The 24,674-nt window shown below is 40.8% G+C and overlaps 1 protein-coding gene across 1 annotated transcript; it reads left to right on the forward strand.

Annotated features, from left to right (window-relative positions):
- Positions 1-12,437: 12,437 nt before the first annotated feature.
- Positions 12,438-24,030, forward strand: PTP4A1 (protein tyrosine phosphatase 4A1). The gene is made up of 5 exons (XM_077812660.1): positions 12,438-12,576; positions 15,148-15,240; positions 17,335-17,465; positions 21,088-21,162; positions 22,622-24,030. The coding sequence occupies exons 1-5, from the start codon at positions 12,472-12,474 to the stop codon at positions 22,737-22,739; spliced, it is 522 nt and encodes a 173-aa protein (XP_077668786.1). The 5' UTR covers positions 12,438-12,471; the 3' UTR covers positions 22,740-24,030.
- Positions 24,031-24,674: the final 644 nt, after the last annotated feature.

The raw sequence follows: 24,674 nt of genomic DNA on the forward strand, positions 1-24,674 counted from the left end.
GCCCCCCACCGTGGGCGGGTCAGGCCAGTAGAGGCTTCACCGCACTTTCCCCTGGATCAGGCGGGACTAGCCAGTCGGAGGGAGACACACAAGGCACTGCAGTGACCACTCCTCCTCTGACCCTGCTGCGAGGGCAAATCCTGGGCTCCCTGCTCCCGCCCCTCGGTAGCCCCCGCCCTCGCAACCCGGCCAGCGCCGGTTCATTCACTAACCGGTTCTCACCGGCTGCCTCCGCCTCTCGACACCCTCCCGCCCCCGCCCCTCCACTTTAGGCCCCGCCCCGCCTCCCAAGCGACAGCTCTGATTGGTGGGGCGCGACGCCCGTTACGGAGCAGTGTGTGTGTGTCACGAAACGCCTGTGCGGGAGGAAGGCGGCGCTGGCGGGTTCCCTCCCCTCCTGTGCCGCTTCGTCCGCGTTGGCACCGCGCTCTGCAGAGCTGCCCGCTTGCTGCCGCCGTCGCAGCAGCTGTATGGTCCAGCGCCGCTCCGCCGCCGCACCCCCTCCGCCAGCTCCCCGGCCTCCAGCGCCTCCAGCTCCTCCTGGTTCTGATCTTCCTGCCCCCGGCGGTGGCGCCCGCACCCCGGCTGTATGATCAGGCTACAGTCTTCAATGAGTAACCATATTCCTGTGAGTACCGGCCCCGCCACCCCTGCCCAGGCCGGTCTTGCCGCCCGCCGCCCCGTGTGCGGGGCTCTCGCCTCCGGGGCCGCCCGCGCTTCGCCTCCTCCCGGCTCCTCCATGTTGGCTCTTTGTTCTGGCGACTCCTTGAGTCCCTTCCGCGCCGGGCGGCGGCTCCTCCCCGGCGGGGAGCCGCGGACGGGGCCGGGCCGGCAGCAGAGGACGGGGACGGCGGAGTTCTGGGTCTTCCCCCGCGCTCTCTTCCTGGGCAAGGCGGCGGCTCGACACAAAGCCGCTTTGTGAGCGTGGCTGCAGCCGGCCCCATCCGCCTCCCCTCGGTGCGAGTCTCGCCGCTGCTCTCCCTCCGTGCCCCCAACGGCCGAGCCCAACGCCCCGCAGCCCCGGGAGGCGGCCGGTCCCCGGTGGCAAAATGGCTTCGTGTCAGGAGCCTGCCTGAAGCGCGATTCAAGACCGGGATCGACCTAGCTCGTCCCCTGGACGCCTCGTGCGGCCCGGCTGGGCAGGAGCCTCAGCCTCCCAGCGAGTGCGCTTCGCCCGCCGGGGGCGAGAGCCGCCCCGCTGCCCGTCCCGTGATGGCCGGGCAGCCCCGGTGGAGGTGCGGGCTAACGCACAGCGGGGGCCGGCACCACGGCGGGGTGAATGGCCGGGGTTTCACACTGACCCGGCCTGAGAAAGCGCCGAGACAAGCCGAGGCTTGTCCGAGGGCGGTGCGTGGGCGTCCGCCGGCCGGGCGGTGTCGCAGGGAGCCGAGGGCTGGAAAGTGACTCACTACGCGCGGGAGGGGGAGCCCCGCTGGAAAGTCACGATTGAGCCGTGACGCGGGCCACTCGTGGCTGTATGCAACTTACTGCCAAGCCCCTGGATAGCCCCGCTCAGACCCGACGAGTAACTTCCTTTGTTCGAGACATACCTGCGTCAGGCTGGGAAACCAGAGCCACTGGCACCTCGTGTAACTCTCCTTTGTCCGAGAAATATGAGGCCTGTTTCTCTGTTGAAGTGTCTAGCTAGTTTACTTCCGACCAGATTTTTGGAACCCCTTTGTTGTTTGTATTCTTTTGCTTTTGAGAGGGGACGTCAGTCGAGATAGCCTTGTTTTAAAACGTATTAATATAGGTATTTTCATAAATGTATTGTCAACTTCCAGTAGTTTTTTTGCAGACTCAGAAATACCTGACTTGCTGAATGTTGGTTAGACAACTACTGTGAATGTATCTGGTAACTTGACAGAGACTGTCTGTTGTAGTTGTATCTGGTATCAAGAGATCTCAAGGTTGGTTGGTTGTCTTGTGGGTCAATCACAAGACTAGTGTCAGGAGCTTTGTCTGTCTTTGCTGTGACTGAGTCCATTAATCTTTCTGCTTCCCTTTCCTTATCAGTAATACCCTTGTAAAGTAGCAAATATTAAAATATTATCCAGTATTAATTAATTAAGATTTCTGATGAGAGACTAAGTATCCTCACTAGTAAAGAGGCTAAGTGTGTGAAGGGGGAGAGAGGGAGTGCTTGGAGGAGGGCAAAGCTAAGCAACTAGCAGATGGTAATCTTTGAAAGTCAGAGCAGTGACATTTTGTGCACACTGCACTTGTCAGTTGATAGCAAACCAGCTGTATATTTATTTATTACAAACAATAGAGGTAGTCAAATATCAGACTTGTGACATATTAGGATTCTAATTTTTTTAAGTGTTTTTACCTCTCTGGGCTCCAGAGGGAGCCTTCAAGTGTTATGTCTACTTGAATCTGCACATTGTCAGAAACAATGACTCAGCAGTCTTAATTCCACCTGTTTCATCTACTAATCTCATTGGGCTGTCAACTTGGAAGCCCAAAGATGACATTCAGGTGTCCAAAATTAAATAGCCCATTCCTGATTCCTTTAGCAAATGGAATGGCAAAAGGGTTGGGAGGGAAGGAAAATTAGAGAGAAGGATGTAAAAGATGGAGACACCAAGGGCAGAAATAGCAGCAATCCAGAGGAGAGCATATTTTTCTCAGTGAGTGATCCTGAATGTGTCAGTAAAATACTAAATAGATAAGTTTAGTTGTACAACAAAAGCTCCCTTCTCTTTGGTCTCTGTGCTATCTCACTCTGACCTCAATAGGAGATCTGCTGTGGATGGAGGCGTGTAGGGAGTACTGAATTAATATTTTGATTTACAGACCACAACTAAACAAAATCCGTTCTTCTTTTCAAAATGATCCCCAGCTACAGGCTCTTCGCTAAAAGTGCACTGCTTTGAATATCTGGAAATGTGTTTTTTCTGGTTATTACCGAGTTCTAAATTAGTGTGGCATATTATCCTGTTATATCAGCAATACAAATTTTAGTTAAGGTTTAATTAATTACACATTACATATGCAACCCAGGTTGCTAAGGGGCTATGCTTATAAATTCTCCTCAGGGGTGTGTGTGTGTGTTCAAATGTACAGATCTATTAATTTAACAGTAATGAGATAATACAGTACATGATAGGCAAAAATTCTGTTTTTTTTATCTTGAGGAACAGAATCTTGCTATTACAAAAATTTACAGTTCATGAATCTACAAATATATATATCACCATGTCTTTGTAATATGTTTCTATTTCAAAAGGATGGAAGATGCTTAATTAAGATAACAGGATTCTAGGGGCTTGCTGTTTAACTACTACTAATATGCTTAGATGATTCTGTACAAGACCAAAAAACAGTCCTTGCCCTGAATAATTTTACAATGGGAGACGCAGAGAGGAAGCATTGGACAACTAAGAGGAAGGAGTAATTTAGAACTAGGGCTTGACTACATGGGGGCTTTAAGGAAAGTTAATCTAAATTAACTGAAGGTGTGAATTTAAAGTGGATTAGTTAAATCATATTTAAAATCAGTGTAGACACTTATTCCGAATTAACATGGCCTTAATTTGCTTTGGAAATGAATTAGGTGAAATCGAATTAAGTCTGCTTTAATTCTGAATAAGAGCATTCTCACAAGAGTTAAATGGGGTTTATTTAATCCACTTTAAATTCACATCTTCAGTTAATTTGGACTAACTTCCATGAGTGTGTCTGAGTAGACACATGTCTTGTATGCGTTGGGGAATGAATGACTGTTAGCATATATGTGAGGGGGGGTTGGGGGGAGGGGGTTGCATGTTAATAAATTAAGCTTCCTTTACCTGTGAAGTAGGAAGATACTGTACAGATAATGAAACAGAGGACATGTGAGGTTACATGACTTGTCTTGATATAGGAAGTCTGGCAATCTCCCAGCTCAGTCCTATGCTTTAACCGCAAGAACATCATTCCTCCTTGAAATATTTCCAGTATATAGTGTGTTGTGTTCCAGACACTGGGAACCTTCTGCCTGAAGTGATATATGGACAAGTTTTCTTCCAAGGAATCTGTCGATTTTGTGACTGAAAAGCATGGACAGTATCTGTTCATGTACATCAGTATGGGTAACACTCTTTGGTTACATGCACAAGAAGATTGAAATCTTTTGAACAGCAGTGTCTGGGAATGGTCATGCAGGTTGCAGGCTTAGTCCCCTATGCCTCTTCCTAAGGGCATGGTGGCCATAACCGTTCTTCAGTTTCCTCTTACTGTCTATGTCAGCATGAACCCATAACCAGCCATGTTCACCTGGAAGTGATTTGTCTGGCTAGCAAATTAGAACTAAATTAGCTTCCTGTTCCTTGTTACAGTTGCAGAAAACATTCACTAAAGGGTACCCTGGTCTACCGTTCCTTCAGGATGACACTGATTAGACATGACATCTCTAGTTTAGAGGTACTTCAGGCTAGGGGGGACATGCATGCAAATCCAACATTTAGGGTCTACTGGTATTCATAAAATCACTGTTTAGCTGCTTCCTAACCCTGTAGGTGCATACATTTCCACTGCTAAAGTTCCCTAGGTGTCTAAATTTCTGCTGGTGGGCAAGTGCACCGCCACTTAACTCATGCCTGAACTCTGGCAGGATTTACAAACTAGGCATTCACTTGCTTATCTTGTCTGTGGGGCATGATCCAGTAAGCATGCTCAGAGTCAGCATAAAAGTGTGTCTACTGTATTGAGTACCCCCAGAATTCAGCCAGTGGAAGTGGTGATTTGCCCTTTTACGTAGTAGCTCAGTGTTTAGAGCATTCACCCAGCACCTGAGAGACCTGAGTTCAGTTTCCCCCTGCCTGATTTGAAGCAGGGATTTGAACCCAGGTCTCCCAACTCCCAGGTGAGTGCCTAACTGTTGGGATATGTGGTATTCTGGAGTGGGTTTTGGAGCCCCTCCTGTGGAAACTGTATAAAATACTTAAGCATTTACTGAAGTGGGTGCTGGAATCTGGGTCTCCCAGGTGACTAACTAGCGCTGTCAAGCTATTAAAAAAAATAGAATACCATTTATTTAATTAGTTGTGGTGGTTTTCTACATTTTTAAATAGATTGATTTCAATTACAATGCAGAATACAAAGTGTTCAGTACTCATTTTATATTTATTTTTTATTACAAATATCTGCTCTGTAAAAAAACAAGAGAGTTTTATTTTTGAATGCAGGGTTTTTTTGTACATAATTCTACATTTGTAAGTTTAACTTTTATGATAAAGAAATTGTACTACAGTACTTGTGTTAGGTGAATTGAAAAATACTATGTAAAACTTTAGAGCCTACAAGTCCAATCAGTCCTACTTCTTGTTCAGCCAATCGCTCAGACAGACAAGTTTGCATACCTTTGCAGAAGATCATGCTGCCCGCTTCTTGTTTACAATGTCATCTGAAAGTGAGAACAGGCATTTGCATGGCACTGTTGTAGCTGGCATTGCAAGATATTTATGTGCCAAATGTGCCAGCTGGGCCAGCTACAACAGTGCCATGTGAACACCTCTTCTCACTTTCAGGTGACATTGTAAATAAGGAGGAGGGCAGCATTATCTCTTGCAAATGTAAACAGACTTGTTTGTCTGAGCAGTTGGCTGAACAAGAAGTAGGACTAATTGGACTTGTAGGCTCTAAAATTGTACATTTTTATTACATAACTGCATTTAAAAAAAAAAACCCTATATTTGTAAGCTGCACTTTCATGATGGAGATTGCACTGCAGTAGTTGTATGAGGTGAACTGAAAATTACTGTTTCTTTTGTTTATCATTTTTACAGTGCAAATATTTATAATAAAAAATAATATAAATTGAGCACTGTATACTTTGTGTTCTGTGTTGTAATTGCAATCAATATATTTGAAAATTTAGAAAAACATCCAAAAGTTTAATAAATTTCCATTGGTATTCTATTGTTTAACAGTGCTATTAATTGCAATTAATTTTTTAATCGCAATTAATTTGAGTTAATCGTGTGAGTTAACTGCCACTGTTAACCACTGAGCTATAGTCATTCTTTCTGGTCCAGCAATTATTTAAGTATTTCTTACAAAGTGGACCAACTTCAACAAAAGGGACTGAGACTCTCACCCAGATTACCCTACATCCTAGTATTTAGGAGGTGGGAGCCCTGTGTTCAAGTCCCTGTTCTACATCAGCCAGAGTGGGGATTTGATCCTAGGTCTTCTATATCCTGGGTGAGTGCACTAACCGCTGGGATAGAGGGCAAGTATAAGGACTGACTTGATTCAGGCACCTAGCTCCAGGAGAAGGTTCATGGCTGTGAATCCTGAGTGGTAAGGAGGTGGAGGTTGGGTCACACCCTTCTTTGCATTTCCTGCTGGCTAGTTTTGATGGCTCCCTTCTCAACATGCAGGCTTCTGTGAACCTTTTTAAGGTGCCTAACTTTCCCCAGGTATTCTGTTGGGTGCTTGGGTGCCTAGCTTAGGGTTTTGAGTTCTATTAAGTGGTAGGGTACCTAAAAGTTTAGCATTACAATGCATAATTCCCTCTTCTGAATCTAGCCCTTTTCTCAAAAGGACTTTTGAGACTCAACATTTATGCCCTGGAACTACAAACATTCCAGCCCATGCTACAAAATTCAGTAGGACAGAGCTTGAAAACACATTTGCAATATATTACATGAACAAGTAGAGAGGAACTCGTTCATCAACCCTGTCAAGAACCATCAAGCTATGGACATGGTGTCAGCAATGTGGGATAATCCTCATAGTTCTCTACCTCCCCGGGTCAGCAACGGTCTCAGACTTCCTTAAGCAGGTAGTCAGTCACCAATCATGAATGGTCACCATAGAAGTCCATCCACAGATCTGACATTCCACCCTGGTGGGGGGTGCATCCTGTGATAGGCCTGTTGGCCACCAAGGGCGATGCTAAATGCTTAATCTTTTGTTCCGGGGGAAACATGAGCCTCGATTTGTTAAAAGATGCCTTCCTTATATCATGGTCTTGTGTGCTTTCCGTCTGATTCCTCTAATTCCCAGAGCGATATGCAGGATCAGAAGGGACAAAGTCACATTAATCATGATAGCCCTTTAACAGTTCTCCAGAGGGGTCAGTTAAGCCTCTCGTCTGACTTCGGGATTGTTTAGACATAATATTGAAGTACCAAGGTCAGATGCTTCATCCATACCTGAAGTCAGTGCATCTGTCACCTTGGATGTTGGCTAGTTGAGTACTGCTGATAGAGACTGCTTCCTACAAGTGAAAGAGATCCTTCTACAAACTATAAGATTTCTACAAGGAAAATTTATTCCTTGAAATGGAAGATAGTCAGTTTGGGCAGCCAAGCATGATCTTGACATATTGGAGGCTTCTATACTAAAGATCCTTGAGTATATCCTGCATTTCAATCAGTTCCATCAAAGTATACCTTGCAGTAATCTCTGCATGTCATTCATGTGTTCGCTCATTATCTTTCACCATGTACTCTATCCAGATTTCTGATGTGATTATTATATGCTTACCTGCCAGTCAAGAATCCCCCACCCCCTGCATGAGATCTTAATATTGTCCTTACAAACTTCATGAATCCCTCTTTCAGATAACTCAGTGCAATCTATACACCACCTTCCTCAGGACTTAGTAACCATCACATCACCTACAAGGGCTTGAAAACTCCCATGTTCTTTTGGCTTCCTCCATCCCTCACCAAGTATACACAATTTCACAGAGACAAAGTCATGTTAAATTTCAGATAAAGTCTCATCCCAAAAGTGGTTTTGGAAATTCATTTGCACCAGTCCATTAGTTTACCTGTATTCTTCCCTAAACGTCATTCTGCTCCAGGAGAGGCGAAACTTAACACTTCAGATATTTATGGGGCTTTTGTATACTACCTTGACAGGAGAGAACCTTTCAGATGATGGTCTTGTCTCTTCATCACCATCTCTTTTCTTTAAAAGATCAAGCCATCTTCTCCCAGAAGATGTCAGAATGGATGAGGCAGTGCATATCTATCTGCTCCCAAATGCCTGTTGAACCTTTCCTTCCAGATTCACAGCAGAAACTACATCCTCTGTCTGTTTTTAGGAGTATTGTCATATCTAAAATGTGTAAAGCATCTACATGTAGTGACCCTTGACCTTTGTCAAGGATTGTGTCCTTGACTTAGCAGCAGTACTTAATGTTTAGTTCAGAAGGGCAGTGCTACAGTCACTGTTTTAGTTAACTGTCAACGCGACTCAGTCCCACCTTTCAGATGGATGCTGTTTCAATCAGTCCTCTTCATCTGAGATACTGGTTTTAATAAGGGAATTGAGGGGCTCTGCCCTCTATGCCTTGGGGAAGAGAGATACAAACTTCGTTACGCAGGCTGCTCTTGCAGCCCCAGCAGACACTGCTGTTCACAAGATTCTAATCTTGTGGAGCCTACCTGAGGTGCGTATGTACACAATTTCTATACCATGAGTTACTGTGGCATTAAGATAGAATGGTTACTCTTTTTCTGTAGAGTACTGATTAGCAATGTGTATATATGAACAGAATAAAACTGCCTGGACATTAAAAGCAGTGCATGTTATGCATTTTCCTCATGCGCTTTGAGCTGTGCCTGGTATATCCAGTCATAAAATTGTACACAATAAATTGGCACATTAGTCATTCATATGATTACTAGTTTACATATCTGGTAATGGGAACCATCACCATTTTATATATTACCCAAATTTAAATCAAACAGACAATTAGAATACAAGTTAGGTGTTTTCAGCATCTAAGAACATTCCATTTCTAATTCAGTAATAGAGGATTACAGAAATAGCATTGTCAAGATTGGAGCACTAGAGATGAGCTATTTGGTGGTCTAGCTGAAGAATACAGAGATTAACTAGTTCCATTCATCCAAGGGTTAAGTAACCAAATCAAGTAAATTGGTGGAAACCTGTGTGAGGTGTTACAGATAATTAACCACTTCATTGCTGTTTAATGTACCAGATATATAGGCCAGCACTTCAGATGCACTTCGTACGCTAACCTCATACAACTGCTGTTGCCAAATGTAGAGCTTGTGAAATTGAACCAAATAGGCTTAATGTGGTAGGAGCTTACTTTGGGTTACAAACTGGCTGCTATCAACTGCAAAAACGGAAGGTGACTTAAAGCTTGTGTAAAGCTAGTCAATGACCTGACTCTAGTCATAGAAAATCTCAGGGTTCAAAACCATCTGCAGATCCTGTATGGTTAGTAGTAAGTGTTAGGACTAGGAAATATTTAAGGTAGAGGATAGGGGTTGATAATATGAATGTTTCCCAAATGACTAATACAAATCAAGTGGTTCCAAAATGCTTTCGGTGTCCACTTTAGAAGTCAAATGTAACGCATCTAAAGCTAAAATAGGCTGGCAAAATAATTTAATGGTAATACAGTGCCATTTAAAGGAACTAGTTTCCATATTGAGCTCCTCTGGCTAGCAGCGATGAGAAGAGATTGCATTTGCATCAACATGAGCTTCACTCCTTCCTTTAACATAGTTGGCTTCTCCCACTGTAGCCAGGAGAGCAGCCTGTCTGGCTCCAATTCTCAGAAGAGCAACAATAGAAGCCATGCTAGTATTAAATAGCTATGTTTAAGGACTTTCCATTTTGGGGGGTGGGAGTACTGGGTGCTTTCTTTTGGCCCACTAGCAACATATGGTATAGATTTGACCCAGCACTAACTAGCCTGATATCACTCACTCAGTGTTTATCTGAAAACTCATGTATGGCATTGGTGTGTATAATCACTGAAGACAAGGCTCAGTTTAAACCATAGAGCGTGTCTATTCTGTCAAGTTTTCAAATCTGTTGACAGTAGACAATATTACGTACGCCATCAATTTCCGCAATACACAAGCTTTCATTAAATCGTGAGTTCCTGGCTATTGTGGTTGAGGAGATTATATTCAGCTGTATCTCAGAAGGTTAACTAATGCTTTGTAGTCCTGCTGAATCTGCAGATGGCTTTAGTACCTCTATTGCTATAAGTTTTTTGCTAGCCAGAAATTATATTGCTGAAACACTCCTAGTGTGTATCACTTTTGATATTCATTATCCAGTTTACAACAGTAAAACTCGTAATCATGTCAGTTTTCATGCTGCTTATGTTTGGGAAGGCCATGAGGGTAGTGGTCTTACAGCAAGATAGCTAATGCATTAGTTACCTTGCTCTCTGTGTGAGTGGATGGGGCGGAGTTTGTTTTCTTTTTTTTTAAGAAGCCATCTTTTTGGCAATGAAGAACACAGAGACCATCACATCATCAAGGAGACTTTGGATAGGGTGAAGAAACAAAGCCCCTATGTTCCAGTGAATAGGGTGGAACTTAATTCACGTTGTTTATTCTTAATAGTCTGGTTGATACGTAGCTTGAAGGATCCAGGGTTAGACTTTGTTTGAAATCCCTGGATCCTCCCCATGCCCAGTAATTTGGAGGTGGCTGGATTTCTTCCTGAGGCATTGTCTCTGGATGTTGTTGGTGGAAACCGCACTTTTGTATCCACCTCTAGATAATATAGTCGTTTGATAGTAGGTGGCTGGCTCTGCACACCATTATTTTTTGAGCTAAACAACTTTCTTGCCTCCCCCTCAGTTCTTCCTTTCCCCTTTTCTCTTTTATGTATCGATACAACAGAGAACTGCAAAGCATTACATTAATTGGTAATGTTGTAGTTTGGGCACAAAGCGGATCCCTGCAATGAGACTCCACAGTAAACTAAGTATGAAATAACTGAAGTTTTTAAAATGACATTTCTACATCTTTCAATATTCCTGCTTGAGTGTGAATGCTCATTTGCTTCAAAGCAGGATTCATGGTATCCTTACACCCCTTTTTGCTGCCCAACCATGCAATATATACCATGAGGTATCTTCACTTGGAAGCATAAAGCAAGTGTAGCGGCTAGGAATAATACTACTTTAGTAGGCCTGTTGTTCATTGTTATAATTAGTAACACCAGTAGGTTTTGTGTAATGATTTGGTGGTGAAGAAAGTTTTGGTGGTTAGACTAATAAAACTGGCTAACGCAGGCATAAGTTCAGCAGGTACCCACAAAACTGATAGTGTACATCCATTCTAATAGGTGAAATCCTCTCTTCAGTTTTAGACCTCTCTTCAGTGGACTCCCAATATGGCTGACTTCCATCTTTAATGTTGAAATGCATCTGTTCGTCTTGCAACATTACTCTTCATTAGACAACTTTAATCCTCCTATCTTTTAAAATGCTATATTATTTCTGGAAACATTAATTGGTCAGATGTCTTACATATGGAAGCGCATGTGGAAGTTTTGAATTTATGTAATAGGCACTGTTTCACAGTGGCTCTGCTGAATGGGAATTAGCGATGCTTGCACTCAAAGCGCACATGTTATGGTAGCAAGTCTTCTGCTTTTGCCTTATCCTTTCAAAGGGTGTGAATTCCATTTAGGGGGTTGGGCGTTTTGTGTAAACTGGAAAGTATATACAGCAGATACTGGAAGTATTGTGCATGAGATAAAGTTAATATGACTTCAAAGATGCACTAATCTCCAATGAATATAATTTCAGTGTCTGCTTTCTGATATTCTTGTCTTGATTTGAAAGCTTATCTTCAGATTGTTCTGGGTGCTCTTAAATGTAGCCTTTTTATAGAAATACAACTGTTGAATAAAAGTTTGGTTAGAACTCTCTCATTTATGCAACTTTTAAAATGTTGGTGTATTAACTAATTTAGAAATACCGTTTTTGTCCTGCCATGAGTTCAGGGGACTGGAGTAAATGACCTTTCCTTCCAGTTGTATGATTCTATACCTGATCTTTGAAAATGTAATTCTGAAGTCCAAATATTACTCATTTGTATTACTGTGATATCTAGGTTTTTTTTTTTTTTTTAAAGGTAATTTCTTTGAGGACAGCTTTAGTTGTACGAGATTGTAAGATATATTCCAAGTGAGACTACTTTTTTGTATAGATATTAAAATGTCTTCAAGTAACTTGTACTTTAAAACAGTGACAGAAGTAACTTCTTGTTTTTTGTTTGTTTTTCTTCCCCTCTTTACAGCAGTTCTGTGGTGTTCTTGGTCACACATTTATGGAGTTTCTGAAGGGCAGTGGAGACTACTGCCAGGCACAGCACGACCTCTATGCAGACAAGTGAACTGTAGAAATTCATTACTACTCCACCAAGAAGCCCCCATAAGAGCAATTAACCAGGATAAGAAGTGTTCAATTGAAATTGGCAGAGCATTTGACAAAGGAGTTCAGACCTGGATGGGGTAAACCTCAGCGCACTGCCTTCCAGCCTCAGTATTACTGGATTGAAGAATTGCTGCTTCTTGTTAGGAGGTTCATTTCATTTCCCATTGCTCCCAATTTCATACTTGCCAACACTGAAAGTTTTCAAGTGGAGTATATTGAAGTAGACTTCAGTTTCACTACATCATTTCTGTATTAGAATTTTTTTAATCCTTTCACAATCTTGTTGCATGTTTTTTAACTAAATTAATATGGCACGAATGAACCGCCCAGCTCCTGTGGAAATCACCTACAAGAACATGAGATTTCTTATCACACACAATCCAACCAATGCAACCTTAAACAAATTTATAGAGGTAAGGTCTGTTGGACGGAATGCTTATTTACAATACATGTAATGCTTAGACTAGTTCATATTTAATAGTAATCTATTTTAACCAATCAAACTCAACTCTTGATTACTGTTCATTTTGCTTCAAGACTTAATATAGACCAGTTTTCAACCTGGGGTCTGCAGACTACGTCTACAAAATTTTGGGGGGTCCTCCAATGAAAAATGGTTGAAAACCACTGATATAGAAACTTTTCAAGGAATGAGGCATGCTTTACAGAGTTCCAAATTATAAATATGGAGATCATTCCTCATCCATTTTTTAAGTGAAACATAGTGATGCTATCACCAACAAACAGTTGCAGAACAGGCAGGAAGCAGAGAATGTGTGATCTAACTGAAGCAATGCAGAACCCTGATGGTGTCTTAGTTATCTTCTCCTTACATGAAAAAGTTGTTAATGAGTGGTCAGTAAGGGTATTTGCTGCTTAAAATGAGACAAAGCTTAGTTCTTCACTGCCACTGATTCAATAATGACATTAAAGGAGAACTGCCACATACCAAGTTACTTCAGAAGCTGTGCTAGTATATGGGTTTTCCAGTGGAAGTCTGGCCCTCCACAAGTAACAGTGCAGCCAAGGACAATATGATTGCAAGGTGTATTGTATATGCACTTTCTTGACAGTTAATGGTGTCTTCCTTCCAAAGGGTCAAAGTCACATGGTTTCAATTCAGTTCAAAGTGTGGTAGGTGTTTGTCTCCACTTTACATTTGTGGGAAAGAGGACACAGTTTGTCTTGCTGATCATGCAAGAAACTTTTGGCAGACGTATGTAACAGAGATCGGATTCCCATTTCTGTGCTTTAATCACTAGATAAGATCCTGAGTATATAAGAGGAACAATCTTAACAGGCAAGCAACATCATTCATATCTACTATGAAGCTAAAGCTCTTTTACTAATTTGCTCATTATCTTAGTTTTCGCCATGGAATACTTGTTCAGGATTATTCATGAGTCCATTAGTTTTGTAGTACAGCAGTGTTCAGAAGTGCCAGTCATAGTAGGCACTATACAAACAAAGGAATAGCAATTTTTTTTTTAAAGTACTTGAGCTTGTCTATCTCCACAACTATCTAAAATCCTGTTTCTGGGAGGCCAGTAGGCTCATAAAGGGATTCATACTCTCCACTGTTATCAAGAAACATGGATAGGTTCCTGTAAATCACTGTTCCATGTCTGAAGATGCAGCTAGTTATAGCCCATTAACTTAATCTCCCCATACCACCAGCAGCAGCACCACCACCACCTCTTTTGAGTTTCTATAACCAACATGGATATTGCTTCTCTTCCTCACACCTAGGCAATTTAGCAGTTTCTCAGAGAGAGGAGAGAATTCATGTTGAAGCTAGTTAGATGAAGACTATTTTCCTATCTGCAGTTGTAGTTTTTGCTACCCAGGAAGTGATTTATAGAACAGAGTCAGCTGAAGATGTATTACAGTGAAACTTGACGAAGAAAAAGCTATCATAAAGCAATACAAGATAAAGCTTCCATAACAACCAGTTATAAAAAGAAGCCTGCTTTAGTTAAAGACAACTAAAATGCTGAAGGCTGAAAGGCTAACTTCAGCTTCCTGAGTAATAAAAACCCAGAGATGCAGGTGCTTGCGTTTGATTAAAACATTAGGGTGGGGAACCCTAAACTTATTTCAAAATAATAACAGCAATTCTCATTCAGTGGCATCATATAGATTTATTTTTGCATCTGTTTTTTAGCTTAGCTTTTTTAATATGCCATAAAAAATAAATATGACTAGAGTAATTTAACTCTTTACCTTCTGACAGTCTGGAAGCAGTCACTGTTGATTTATTACTGACTTGATATTCAGTGAAAACTAACTTTACACTGAATGCTTCCGGCAGTAGGTAAGCAGCATTCCTGTAGTGGCCAGCTGGAAGTAACATTAATGTCATTCTTCCTTCTCTTGTGCTAAAATAATCGGTTCTGCAGTAATATGCTCACTTTACAGACTGAATACTGAGTCACAAAAATTAAGTGATTTGTCCAAAGGATCACAGGAAAAAGCATATTAGTGTGTCCCGTAGTATCTTAAAATCTCAACTGGCATTTCCATAGTTAGTTTTAAGTATGTGTTTCTTAAAATTTCAGTTAATCTGGTTTAGACTGTAAACTCTTCACAGGAGGGGACATTTTTTTTAATCTGACCAGTGTCTAGCATAATAGGGTCCTAATCCTGTTTGGAGCCTCTTGTTATTACTGTAATACACAATACATTGTTTAGAACTCTGTGTTACTCTCAGAGCCAATTTAAGAAACTCTCAAACTTTGTATCTTGAGAATTTTTTTGAGGATCAGCATCTGCTGCTGATTTACAATGAAGTAAACAAAATAACAAGAGCTACACTTTAAACATTGTTTACCAAATGGAAGACAATTGGTGGGTGGGGTGCAAAGGAATCGTATTGAAACTTACGAAAGATGTTCATCTATTAAAGTACAAAAAATACTTGTCTTTGCCTTGCTGAGAGAGTCACGTCAGCTGATTATTAAACAAAGTAATTTTTTCCTTCTTAGGAACTTAAGAAGTACGGCGTTACCACGGTAGTAAGAGTATGTGAAGCCACGTATGACACTGCACCAGTGGAAAAAGAAGGCATTCAGGTTTTGGTGAGTGGCTTAAAAAGACTCACTTTAAGGCTTTATCAGACCTGTAACATTCACAAGCTGTTAATGTCTACTGCACGTTCATGAATGACCTCAACTCTTAAGATTTCTCCTGGATCTTCCTCACTTTAACTTTTTTGGCAGGGGGGAAAAGGAGAGCCTAGCACTTAATATAAGAGTTGAAAGGTGAGACTTATCGCTTCAAAGCCCAAATCATCCTGCAAGCATGCTTCCTGAGTAACTGGACTTGGTAGATGGAGATGGCACTTAATAAACAGAACAATATAACGTGCCTATGCTAAGGAATTTATAATCTGCAGGCTATGCTAGTGAAACTCTGGAATAATTATCCACTTGGTAACACTATTTCAGCTAAGTTGGTGAGAGCAATGTTAAGCACTTAGGGTGGGCAGATAACCAGTGTGCACTGCAGTATAGTGCTCTATCCCTTCCCAAAAGTTGACTTTTAAACACAGGAAATTCAGGGCTTGTTTAGCGCTTTTTTTTTTTTTTTTTCATTAAAAGCTTATTAATAGGACTATCCTACTTTATTTAGGGGCTAAATTTGGTCTCATGTCTTTGGGGCAAAGGTAAATGGAAGTAGAGGGTTCCCTAATGTTGGAACTGATATGGGTCTGCTATGAAAACAGGAGAGGGCAGAATTTGGGGAGGCACACACAGCCAAAATTTCCCACAATTGCTCACAATGGTTCAGCTGTTTAGCAGTTCAGTGGTGGGAAGTGCTAATGTAGACAAGGCACTGGCCTCAGTGCCAAGTACAGGACTGTTAAGACCTGTCGGCATGGTTAGATGATAGTGTTGAACTTTGGTGGCTTCCTGAAGTCTTTTCTACACTAATCCTTCCACTGTTGTGTGGGTTCTTAATGTGGTGACATGAACAGACGTTGGGGACAAGGTGGTCCAGACCTTCCATGTGGCTAAATGGGAGATGAGTTCTGTTGGATATTAGTTACAAAGGTGGCAAGGGTCTATCTCTATGTAAAAAGTTAAAAACCACTGCACCATTGTTGCCACTGCAGGAACTGAACTGACTGTAGCAATGATGCAAATTTGAGACCAGAAAGACTAGTACAGATGTCTGCTCCAGGAGTGCAAAGGTGCCAGAAGGCAGCCTAATCTTCATATTGAGAATTCCCCTAGTGTGGAGCAGTCCTTGGATTTCTAGGCAGTGGAAACACTGAATATTTGGCCACACATCCATCTTACCCTGTGTTCAGAATGCTACAATACTCTGCCTATTCTCAGCTGGTGAGTGGGGGGCTGTTACCGGCTGGTGTAGTTCAGAGCAACCCCACATGTTGCTCTGAATTGCTTCAGTGAGAGTTTGGGGCACAGTAGAGAATGGCTCAGTACAGTGATGGGCCATATGAAGCATTGCTGTGCAAACAATAATACTGTAGACTTCAAAATGGGGTGTGTCTTATTACATAGGTATGCATATTGAAAAGTCTATTTTTCTTTATATTGCTTAGGCTAGCAGCACAGTTTTATCCCTCTTAGCATCTGATTTTGTACACTCTTGAAATTGTACAAATCTCAAAGTTGGAGAGCGGGGTAGCTAGTCAGCTACTTTAATTTTGAAAAGTGAATATACACTTTAGTTATTAAAAGCAGATAGTTCAGAAAACTTTAAATACGTATCCACTGAAGCTAGGTTGCTGTTGCTATTGTATTGCCAACTTGTCAAGAATTGACCCTGGGGTATTCGCCACTAAAATGAGATTTCCCAAAAGGAGGGGGATATGGTGTACCTTACAAGAGAATGAAAATAATGTACTTAACATGCATGAAACTTTTTTATTGTATTCCAGTAACCAACATAGGTAATCATAGAATGAAGCTACTTGTGTTCTGACAGAGAGATGTCAGTCTTTAATTGAATGAACTACCTCTGAATACAAATCATACCTTTCAGCTGTATTTCATTATCTAATGACAGGAACTTTAGTCTAAGGGGTTAAGTTGAGGGATGGATTATCAATTGAGGAAGTCACTTTACTTTCTCTTAGTGGTTAATGTTCCCAGCTATAGTAGAATCTGATTCTTTATGTGGAAGAAATTTGCCTTTCATTCTAGGATTGGCCCTTTGATGATGGTGCTCCACCATCCAACCAGATTGTTGATGATTGGCTAAACCTCCTGAAAGTTAAATTCCGTGAAGAACCTGGTTGTTGTATTGCTGTACACTGTGTTGCTGGTCTTGGGAGGTAAGTGAAACTCTAAAATAATCAGAACCCTTTGGAACAGAGATAGTGAAGGCTTTTTCAATTTTTAGGCATAAATATTTCTTTGTAGAAATATAAGAAGTTTCTTTCTAGAAATATAAGTAGTGCCCGGCAGTCAATCTCAGAGTTTACCTGGAATTTATAGGCTGGGAGATGGAGATTAGATCTCATATTTACACAAACCCTTATTCTGGATTAAGGTAGGGTGTGAATTTTAAAGCAGAATAGCTATTCTAGAATAACACCATGGTAGGCAAGCCCTAAACCTAGTAGTTAATGTGAAAATACCTGTGCTGTCATGCCTTTTCACAACTGTTTCTTGCTACTTAAAGGAATAAAACAGCAGTGTGCTCTAACTTTAACCTTGTTAATCAACTTTTTTATATATATAAATTAAAAAAACTTGCTACTAGAGCTGGTCAAATAGCAGAAAATTTTAAAATTGTATTTAGTCTATTTGCTGAATAGTACTTGACCAGTTCTATACGCTGGTCAAGTAGTACAAAAAAGCTTGTTGAATAATTTATTCAGAAAATACCAGTGAAAATTGTTGAATATATTAGTTGAATATATTCGTAGTATTATTTGACTCGTTCAACTAGCTACATCCCTTGCTCTTCTTGTCATTTCCTTTCTGGCTCTTTAATCTTAAAATATCTGAGTTGTTCTCAGTGTCACACCTTTTTCTGTTACCTTTTTCCATTCCTCCTGTTTGGAAATATTGCCAGACTCCTAGTAGCTAGAGGACTTTAGCCACAGATGGATGTGGGATAGTGAGAAGGAAGGAGGATCCTGGGAACTACAGGCCAGTCAGCCTCACCTCAGTCCCTGGAAAAATCATGGAGCAGGTCCTCAAGGAATCAATTCTGAAGCACTTAGAGGAGAGGAAAGTGATCAGGAACAGTCAGCATGGATTCACCAAGGGCAAGTCATGCCTGACTAATCTAATTGCCTTCTATGACGAGATAACTGGCTCTGTGGATGAGGGGAAAGAAGTAGACGTGTTCCTTGACTTTAGCAAAGTTTTTGACACGATCTCCCACAGTATTCTTGCCATCAAGTTAAAGAAGTATGGGCTGGATGAATGGACTATAAGGTGGATAGAAAGCTGGCTCGATTGTTGGGCTCAACGGGTAGTGATCAATGGCTCCATGTCTAGTTGGCAGCCAGTATCAAGCGGAGTGCCCCAAGGATTGGTCCTTGGGCCGGTTTTGTTCAATGTTTTCATAAATGATCTGGAGGATGGTGTGGATTGCACCCTCAGCAAGTTTGCAGGTGACACTAAACCGGGAGGAGAGGTAGATACGCTGGAGGGTAGGGATAGGATAGAGAGGGCCCTAGACAAATTGGAGGATTGGGCCAAAAGAAATCTGATGAGGTTCAACAAGGACAAGTGCAGAGTCCTGCACTTAGGACGGAAGAATCCCATGCACCGCTACAGACTCTGGACCGAATGGCTCGGCAGCAGTTCTGCAGAAAAGGACCTAGGGGTTACAGTGGATGAGAAGCTGGATATGAGTCAACAGTGTGCCCTTGTTGCCAAGAAGGCCAATGGCATTTTGGGATGTATATGTAGGGGCATTGCCAGCAAATGGAGGGACGTGATCATTCCCCTCTATTTGACATTGGTGAGGCCTCATTTGGAGTACTGTGTCCAGTTTTGGGCCCCACACTACAAGAAGGATGTGGAAAAATTGGAGAGAGTCCAGCGAAGGGCAACAAAAATGATTAGGGGACTGGAACACATGACTCATGAGGAGAGGCTGAGGGAACTGGGATTGTTTAGACTGCGGAAGAGAAGAATGAGGGGGGATTTGATAGCTGCTTTCAACTACCTGAAAGGGGGTCCCAAAGAGGATGGATCTAGACTGTTCTTAGTGGTAGCTGATGACAGAACAAGGAGTAATGGTCTCAAGTTGCAGTGAGGGAGGTTTCGGTTGGATATTAGGAAAAACTTTTTCACTAGGAGGGTGGTGAAACACTGGAATGCGTTACCTAGGGAGGTGGTGGAATCTCCTTCCTTAGAAGTTTTTTAAGGTCAGGCTTGACAAAGCCCTGGCTGGGATGATTTAGTTGGGGATTGGTCCTGCTTTGAGCAGGGAGTTGGACTAGATGACCTGCTGAGGTCCCTTCCAACCCTGATATTCTATGATTCTAAGGAGGGTGGTGGCACTGTCCAGAGATAACATTTGGTGAGAATCAAGCACCTGCCTACCGGTAGCTGGGAAAGAGTGTAAGTGTTGAGATTCTTTTTTGAGAGCTCGGTCCCTAGATCCTTCTGGGGGACTCCATCTTATTTCTACTAGTTATAGGCTATCATATGAATGATTAAATTTCAAGACTTTCTTCTTTGGCCTACTGGAAGGGGTACCTTTTTTCCTCTTCCTTTCGCACCCCAGAACTTCCTGGTCGTGTGTGTCTACTACTCAAGTTTTCTGACTGCTGTGAGGGGGTGTCTCTGGTGCTCTACTCCCTCTTGTGTCGGCCTCTGGGTTTTAAGTCTTCTCAGGTGACTAGCTCCTGTGTGTGTTTGCTGCTTCTAGCTTTCCCAAACAATAGCAGAGTGAAATGGACCTAATTCTTGTCAGTTTCAGTTACTGCCTAATCTTATTGAATAACACTGAAAAATAAGACTAGTCAGTTTTTCTTTCTGCTGCCCAAGATAGTATCCAGCATCAGCAGGCATTGGAGCTGTCTGCAGTGTGGAGAATTATATTTCTCTTTGAAGGCTTATTTCAGTTGTAAGATGGACATTCTTTTTTAATTGAGCTCATATTCTGCAGAAGTTGACAGCAGTTGCTCATAAAGTTTTGACATGGAAGTGGACTTTCAAGCCTTGACAGCAATACCAAATACTAGTTGCTTGACTTCACTACTTAAGATTCAAATTCTTGGATATGAAAGTGACTTCTCAGCCATAATTACATCTTCCAATATAAATGTGTATTTTTGAGTGTTTAACTCTGAAAACATTTCACTTTGGACTGAAATATTTCATACTTATCAATCTGAAGAACACTTTGGCAAGTCGGGAAAAAGTGTCTCTTGTTTAAAGATAGGCATAAATAATTTGACTTTCACCAGTTAAGACTTTTCAGGTATTCTCTGTAGTCCACCTTGCAGTTGCTTTTAAAAATTTGCTTTAGAGCATAGATTTCATTGAGAAGAATTGCTTCTAACTAAATTTGAAGTTTTGTTTCTAAATAGCTGTGATCGTTACAACTGTTAAACAAAACTGAGTTGGGAAATGTGTTGAAACTGTCAGTCAGTGAAGACTCACATGAGGAAAACACGGTCTCCAAAGAGATTTCTTGCAAAAATTGCAGTCTGAAAATGAACACCTAAAGAATGTAGCCACTTTACTCATGCCATAGTCCTTCATCTCCTGAAATGTCACTTTTGGTCAATCTCATTAACATATTGCTTCTCCTATTTCCTAGAGTTGTTTCAAAAACAATTTGTATACTGTGTCAGAATCAAGAAGATATAAATGACTTAAATCCATATAGAAGAGCCATTTTATATGCTTTGAAAAGAATTTGCTGAGGTTTAAAATTTGACTCTTTTGCCATGTACATTCTAAAGACTTCTCTTGTTCTTCCAGAGCTCCAGTGTTGGTTGCCCTTGCACTTATTGAATGTGGAATGAAGTATGAAGATGCAGTGCAGTTTATAAGGCAGTACGTATTAAACTTGCGTCTGTTTATTCTTTTTAAGGCTAAAGTAGATAGTGAGGGGAGACTCATCTATCAAACATAACAGTATACACAAGGGCATTGTGTAGGAATCTGGAGAATAAAGATAATATGTTGCTATGAAACTTGTTCTTCAGATTTAAACATACAGTACATTTATTTCCTAAGTAATATTGAAAAACCAATTAAAGGTTTTAAGTCTGAGACATTTAAACCACCGGCCCATAGGCCAGATCACACCCACTTGATGTATTTACATGAGCCATGTGAAATGTTAATGTGCGCTTCAGGCTCTGTTTTTAAACTTTTTAGCTTTCATAATTGAAAGATAAGTTTCCAAACAGAACACCATTAATACATCCTTTTCATTAGTCATATGTGCAGAGTGGTAGGTATGCAAGAGAATTAATACACTTGGAACTCAGGTTGAATCTGTAGTACTGATAGCTGGAAACAATTCTTCTTGAATTGTAAATCTCATTTTCATAACCGTGTTCAAGAGTAAATATGGATACATGATTTCACTTACCAATTATCTGATCTTAACTACACTTGAGAGATGCCACAGTTCAGACTAGTTTTGAATTGGTTTTGCTCAACACTCTGACAGCTTAATGTTTGTAAGTTTGATGTGAGTCTGTCTTGTGTCCATTTTCACAACTCCCTGGTTTGTACTCACCAGCCTGATGGCATTTCCTAAAACAAAACAGAATACTACCAGTATACCACCACCACCTCAAGCAACAAGCTGTATGGGTCAGCCTTAAACCATGCTATGAAGGTTGACAAAGTTGGGTTCTAATATGACCATATGTTCAAAATTCTTAAAACGGCCACATTTGTGGCAACTTTTTTTGTAGGGTTGCATAAACGGAGTGTGCTTTTTATCACTGCCACCAGCCTCTGATTCAAATCCAATACATTTTTTCCAAAGTAGAGGATTTTTTCCAGTAACTTAGTGTTTTGAATGAATTTATCAATGAGGTACTAAGCAAGTGTAGTTAACGTTCTTTTAGCACAAAAGAACAGCTTTTTCATGTGGTTGTAGGCACTGCCACTTTCCTCCTGAGGGTTTCCCGAGATCCAGGAGAATGCTTAGTGTGCAGAAGCCTTGCCTTAGAGTACATCTGCTGAAGCACCAAATTCTGAATTCCATCTGAAAAGGAGATTAGAGTATGATTAAATAAGATAAAAGAAAAAAAAAACTACAGTGACTGCAACTTGGTGCTACATCTTTTTAAAAAAAAAAAAAAAAAAAAAAATTCCCTTGCTCTGGTTACCATGCCATTAACTATCGTTTGCCCTCAACTATCTTAAAGAATGGAGGTTTTTTTTCATGATTTTTTTTCCCATGAACGTTGTTATTTCAGGAACTATATTTTATTTCAGAAAGTGATGTTATTTTGTTTCTAAAGATGATTTTCTAACAACTGTCTCTGTTTAGGAAGCGACGCGGAGCCTTTAATAGCAAGCAACTTCTGTATTTGGAGAAATATCGCCCCAAAATGCGCCTGCGTTTTAAAGACTCCAATGGTCACCGAAACAACTGTTGTATTCAGTAAAGCCAGGATGCCTTTGGAGCTGCTGCTTTGGAGCTAGAGGATGGAAACTAGAATTAGGCAAACTACCTGCAGAAAGACATGTAGGGCTGATAAATAGGCTAACTGAAGCTTCCTTAGGAGTCTTTATAGGTTAAAAGTATGGCAGAAATGCAACTTGTCTGTGTAAGTTAATATCCACCTGTTTGGAGAACTAGTAAATGTTTTGCTGTATGCTGTCTTTGAAATGTCTCCTTGGTCATAATTTGTATCAACTGAATTATCTTTGAATCATGTAGCTGATTCTTATTCATCTATTTCCCAGTAATAAAATCTGTCACAGTATGAAGTGTAGAGAGTTTAGGTGCCAAAAACCCAGCACAATATCTATATTTTTTCTGTAAATTACAGTGTAGTTCTTGTGATGCATGAACTACAACTATCTGGACCTTACATTTGTCCTTTTTCCTACAATCATTTCAATATTGAGGATAGGGCCTATATGGTAATCTGTCTACTCTCACTGTATGTTTGTCTCCCGCAATCGCACTAGAATATCAGGATTTGCACAATCTTTGATTTTTACTAAGACTTACAGTGACTTTTTTGGTGTCTTTCAATAACCCTTTCCTTCCATTATCTAAACCTCTGCATTTTACAAATACATCGATTCTCTCTTTACTCATGTAGAAAATAATTCTTTACATTGTACAGAAGCACACAGTCTTTAATGTCTCCTGACAAAAAGCCTTACATTTAAATTAATCTTGGCACTTCATGTGCAACTTAACAGAGGGCCTGAAAAGGATGGGAGGGGCTATTTAATATTTCTAGTAAAATGTTGCCTTTGTCTTGTGCAGGAAGTATAGAATATGCCCTTTACTTTAGTAAATATTTTTTTAAAATGTAGAAATGCTTAGTTATTGTAGCTAAAACAATTCTTAATCATAAAATTTCTGAAGATCTTGTAATTTCTTTTACTGTACCTGTTGAAAGTTGTTTACCAACTATTGCTTTGTTGTGTGATTATTTTTGTTTTGGGTTTTTTTTCCCCTTGAGTTTCTGCTATCAACTGGGAAGACCTGTAATATTTTGTATGCCTTTTGAGCTGCGTAACTTAATATTTGGATACTTGATAATTTGTTTTATTATGTAATTGATAAAGTGGTGTGTACTAATGTTAGTTCAACCATATATTTATACTGTCTTGGGAACGTGTGGTTATAGTTCTGTGGGAGAAATAATTTTGCCAGTGTTCACCAGCTTGTAAAATCTAGTGCGAGAGCTTAAACATCTAAATAAATACTGAAATGCACGTAGTGAGTCTGGTGAAATATTTATAGAGGCTTTTAAGACTTTACTGTGTACTCAATCAGAAATCCTAAATATGGATTTAGGAGCTTAACTTTAGGCACCCATTTGTTATCTTGGCCCAAGTGTTCTCACTTCTGTAAGAAGGTAAAAAAAAATAAATAAATATATACCACACATTTGTACAAAATAGCTGCCACTGACACTCAATTAAAATACTTGCCATTAGGAAGCAATCAAGTTTGAAGTAGCATCTTTAATATTAAATTAGAGCTCGTGTCGCGAAGATGACTGCACATGTAAAGAAACACTACACGGCTGTATATAAAAACACACCTTTTTCCAGTCTCAAGGGAACTATCAAAGAATTGTAAAGGAATAATCTGAAACAATTCTACATTATCAAGGTTGACAGTGTGCCTCAACAAAAATATTTGAGAACTGAAACCTGCTTAAATGTAGGTTTCCAAAATGAGTGTGGTGATGTAGATAGCATCCTGATGAGAAGCTGGAGGCTCTTACCAGTAACACATTTTGGGCACCTGAGTTAGTCTCTGACAATAGCCTTGGGTATATATCCCCATTTCTCCCTGTTGTTGGCTTTTTTTAAAAAAAAAAAAAAAAAATTGAGGGCATAATTTATTTTTG

The sequence above is a fragment of the Eretmochelys imbricata genome, chromosome 3 (genome assembly GCF_965152235.1).
Source record: "Eretmochelys imbricata isolate rEreImb1 chromosome 3, rEreImb1.hap1, whole genome shotgun sequence".
NCBI lineage: Eukaryota > Metazoa > Chordata > Testudines > Cheloniidae > Eretmochelys > Eretmochelys imbricata.

Excerpts from the sequence above, each read along its gene's own strand:
- PTP4A1 (XM_077812660.1), top strand. The coding sequence starts at position 12,472 with ATGGCACGAATGAACCGCCCAGCTCCTGTGGAAATCACCTACAAGAAC. Across the intron at positions 15,241-17,334 it reads AAGAAGGCATTCAGGTTTTG|GATTGGCCCTTTGATGATGG; the intron begins GTGAGTGGCTTA and ends CTTTCATTCTAG. Across the intron at positions 21,163-22,621 it reads GCAGTGCAGTTTATAAGGCA|GAAGCGACGCGGAGCCTTTA; the intron begins GTACGTATTAAA and ends GTCTCTGTTTAG.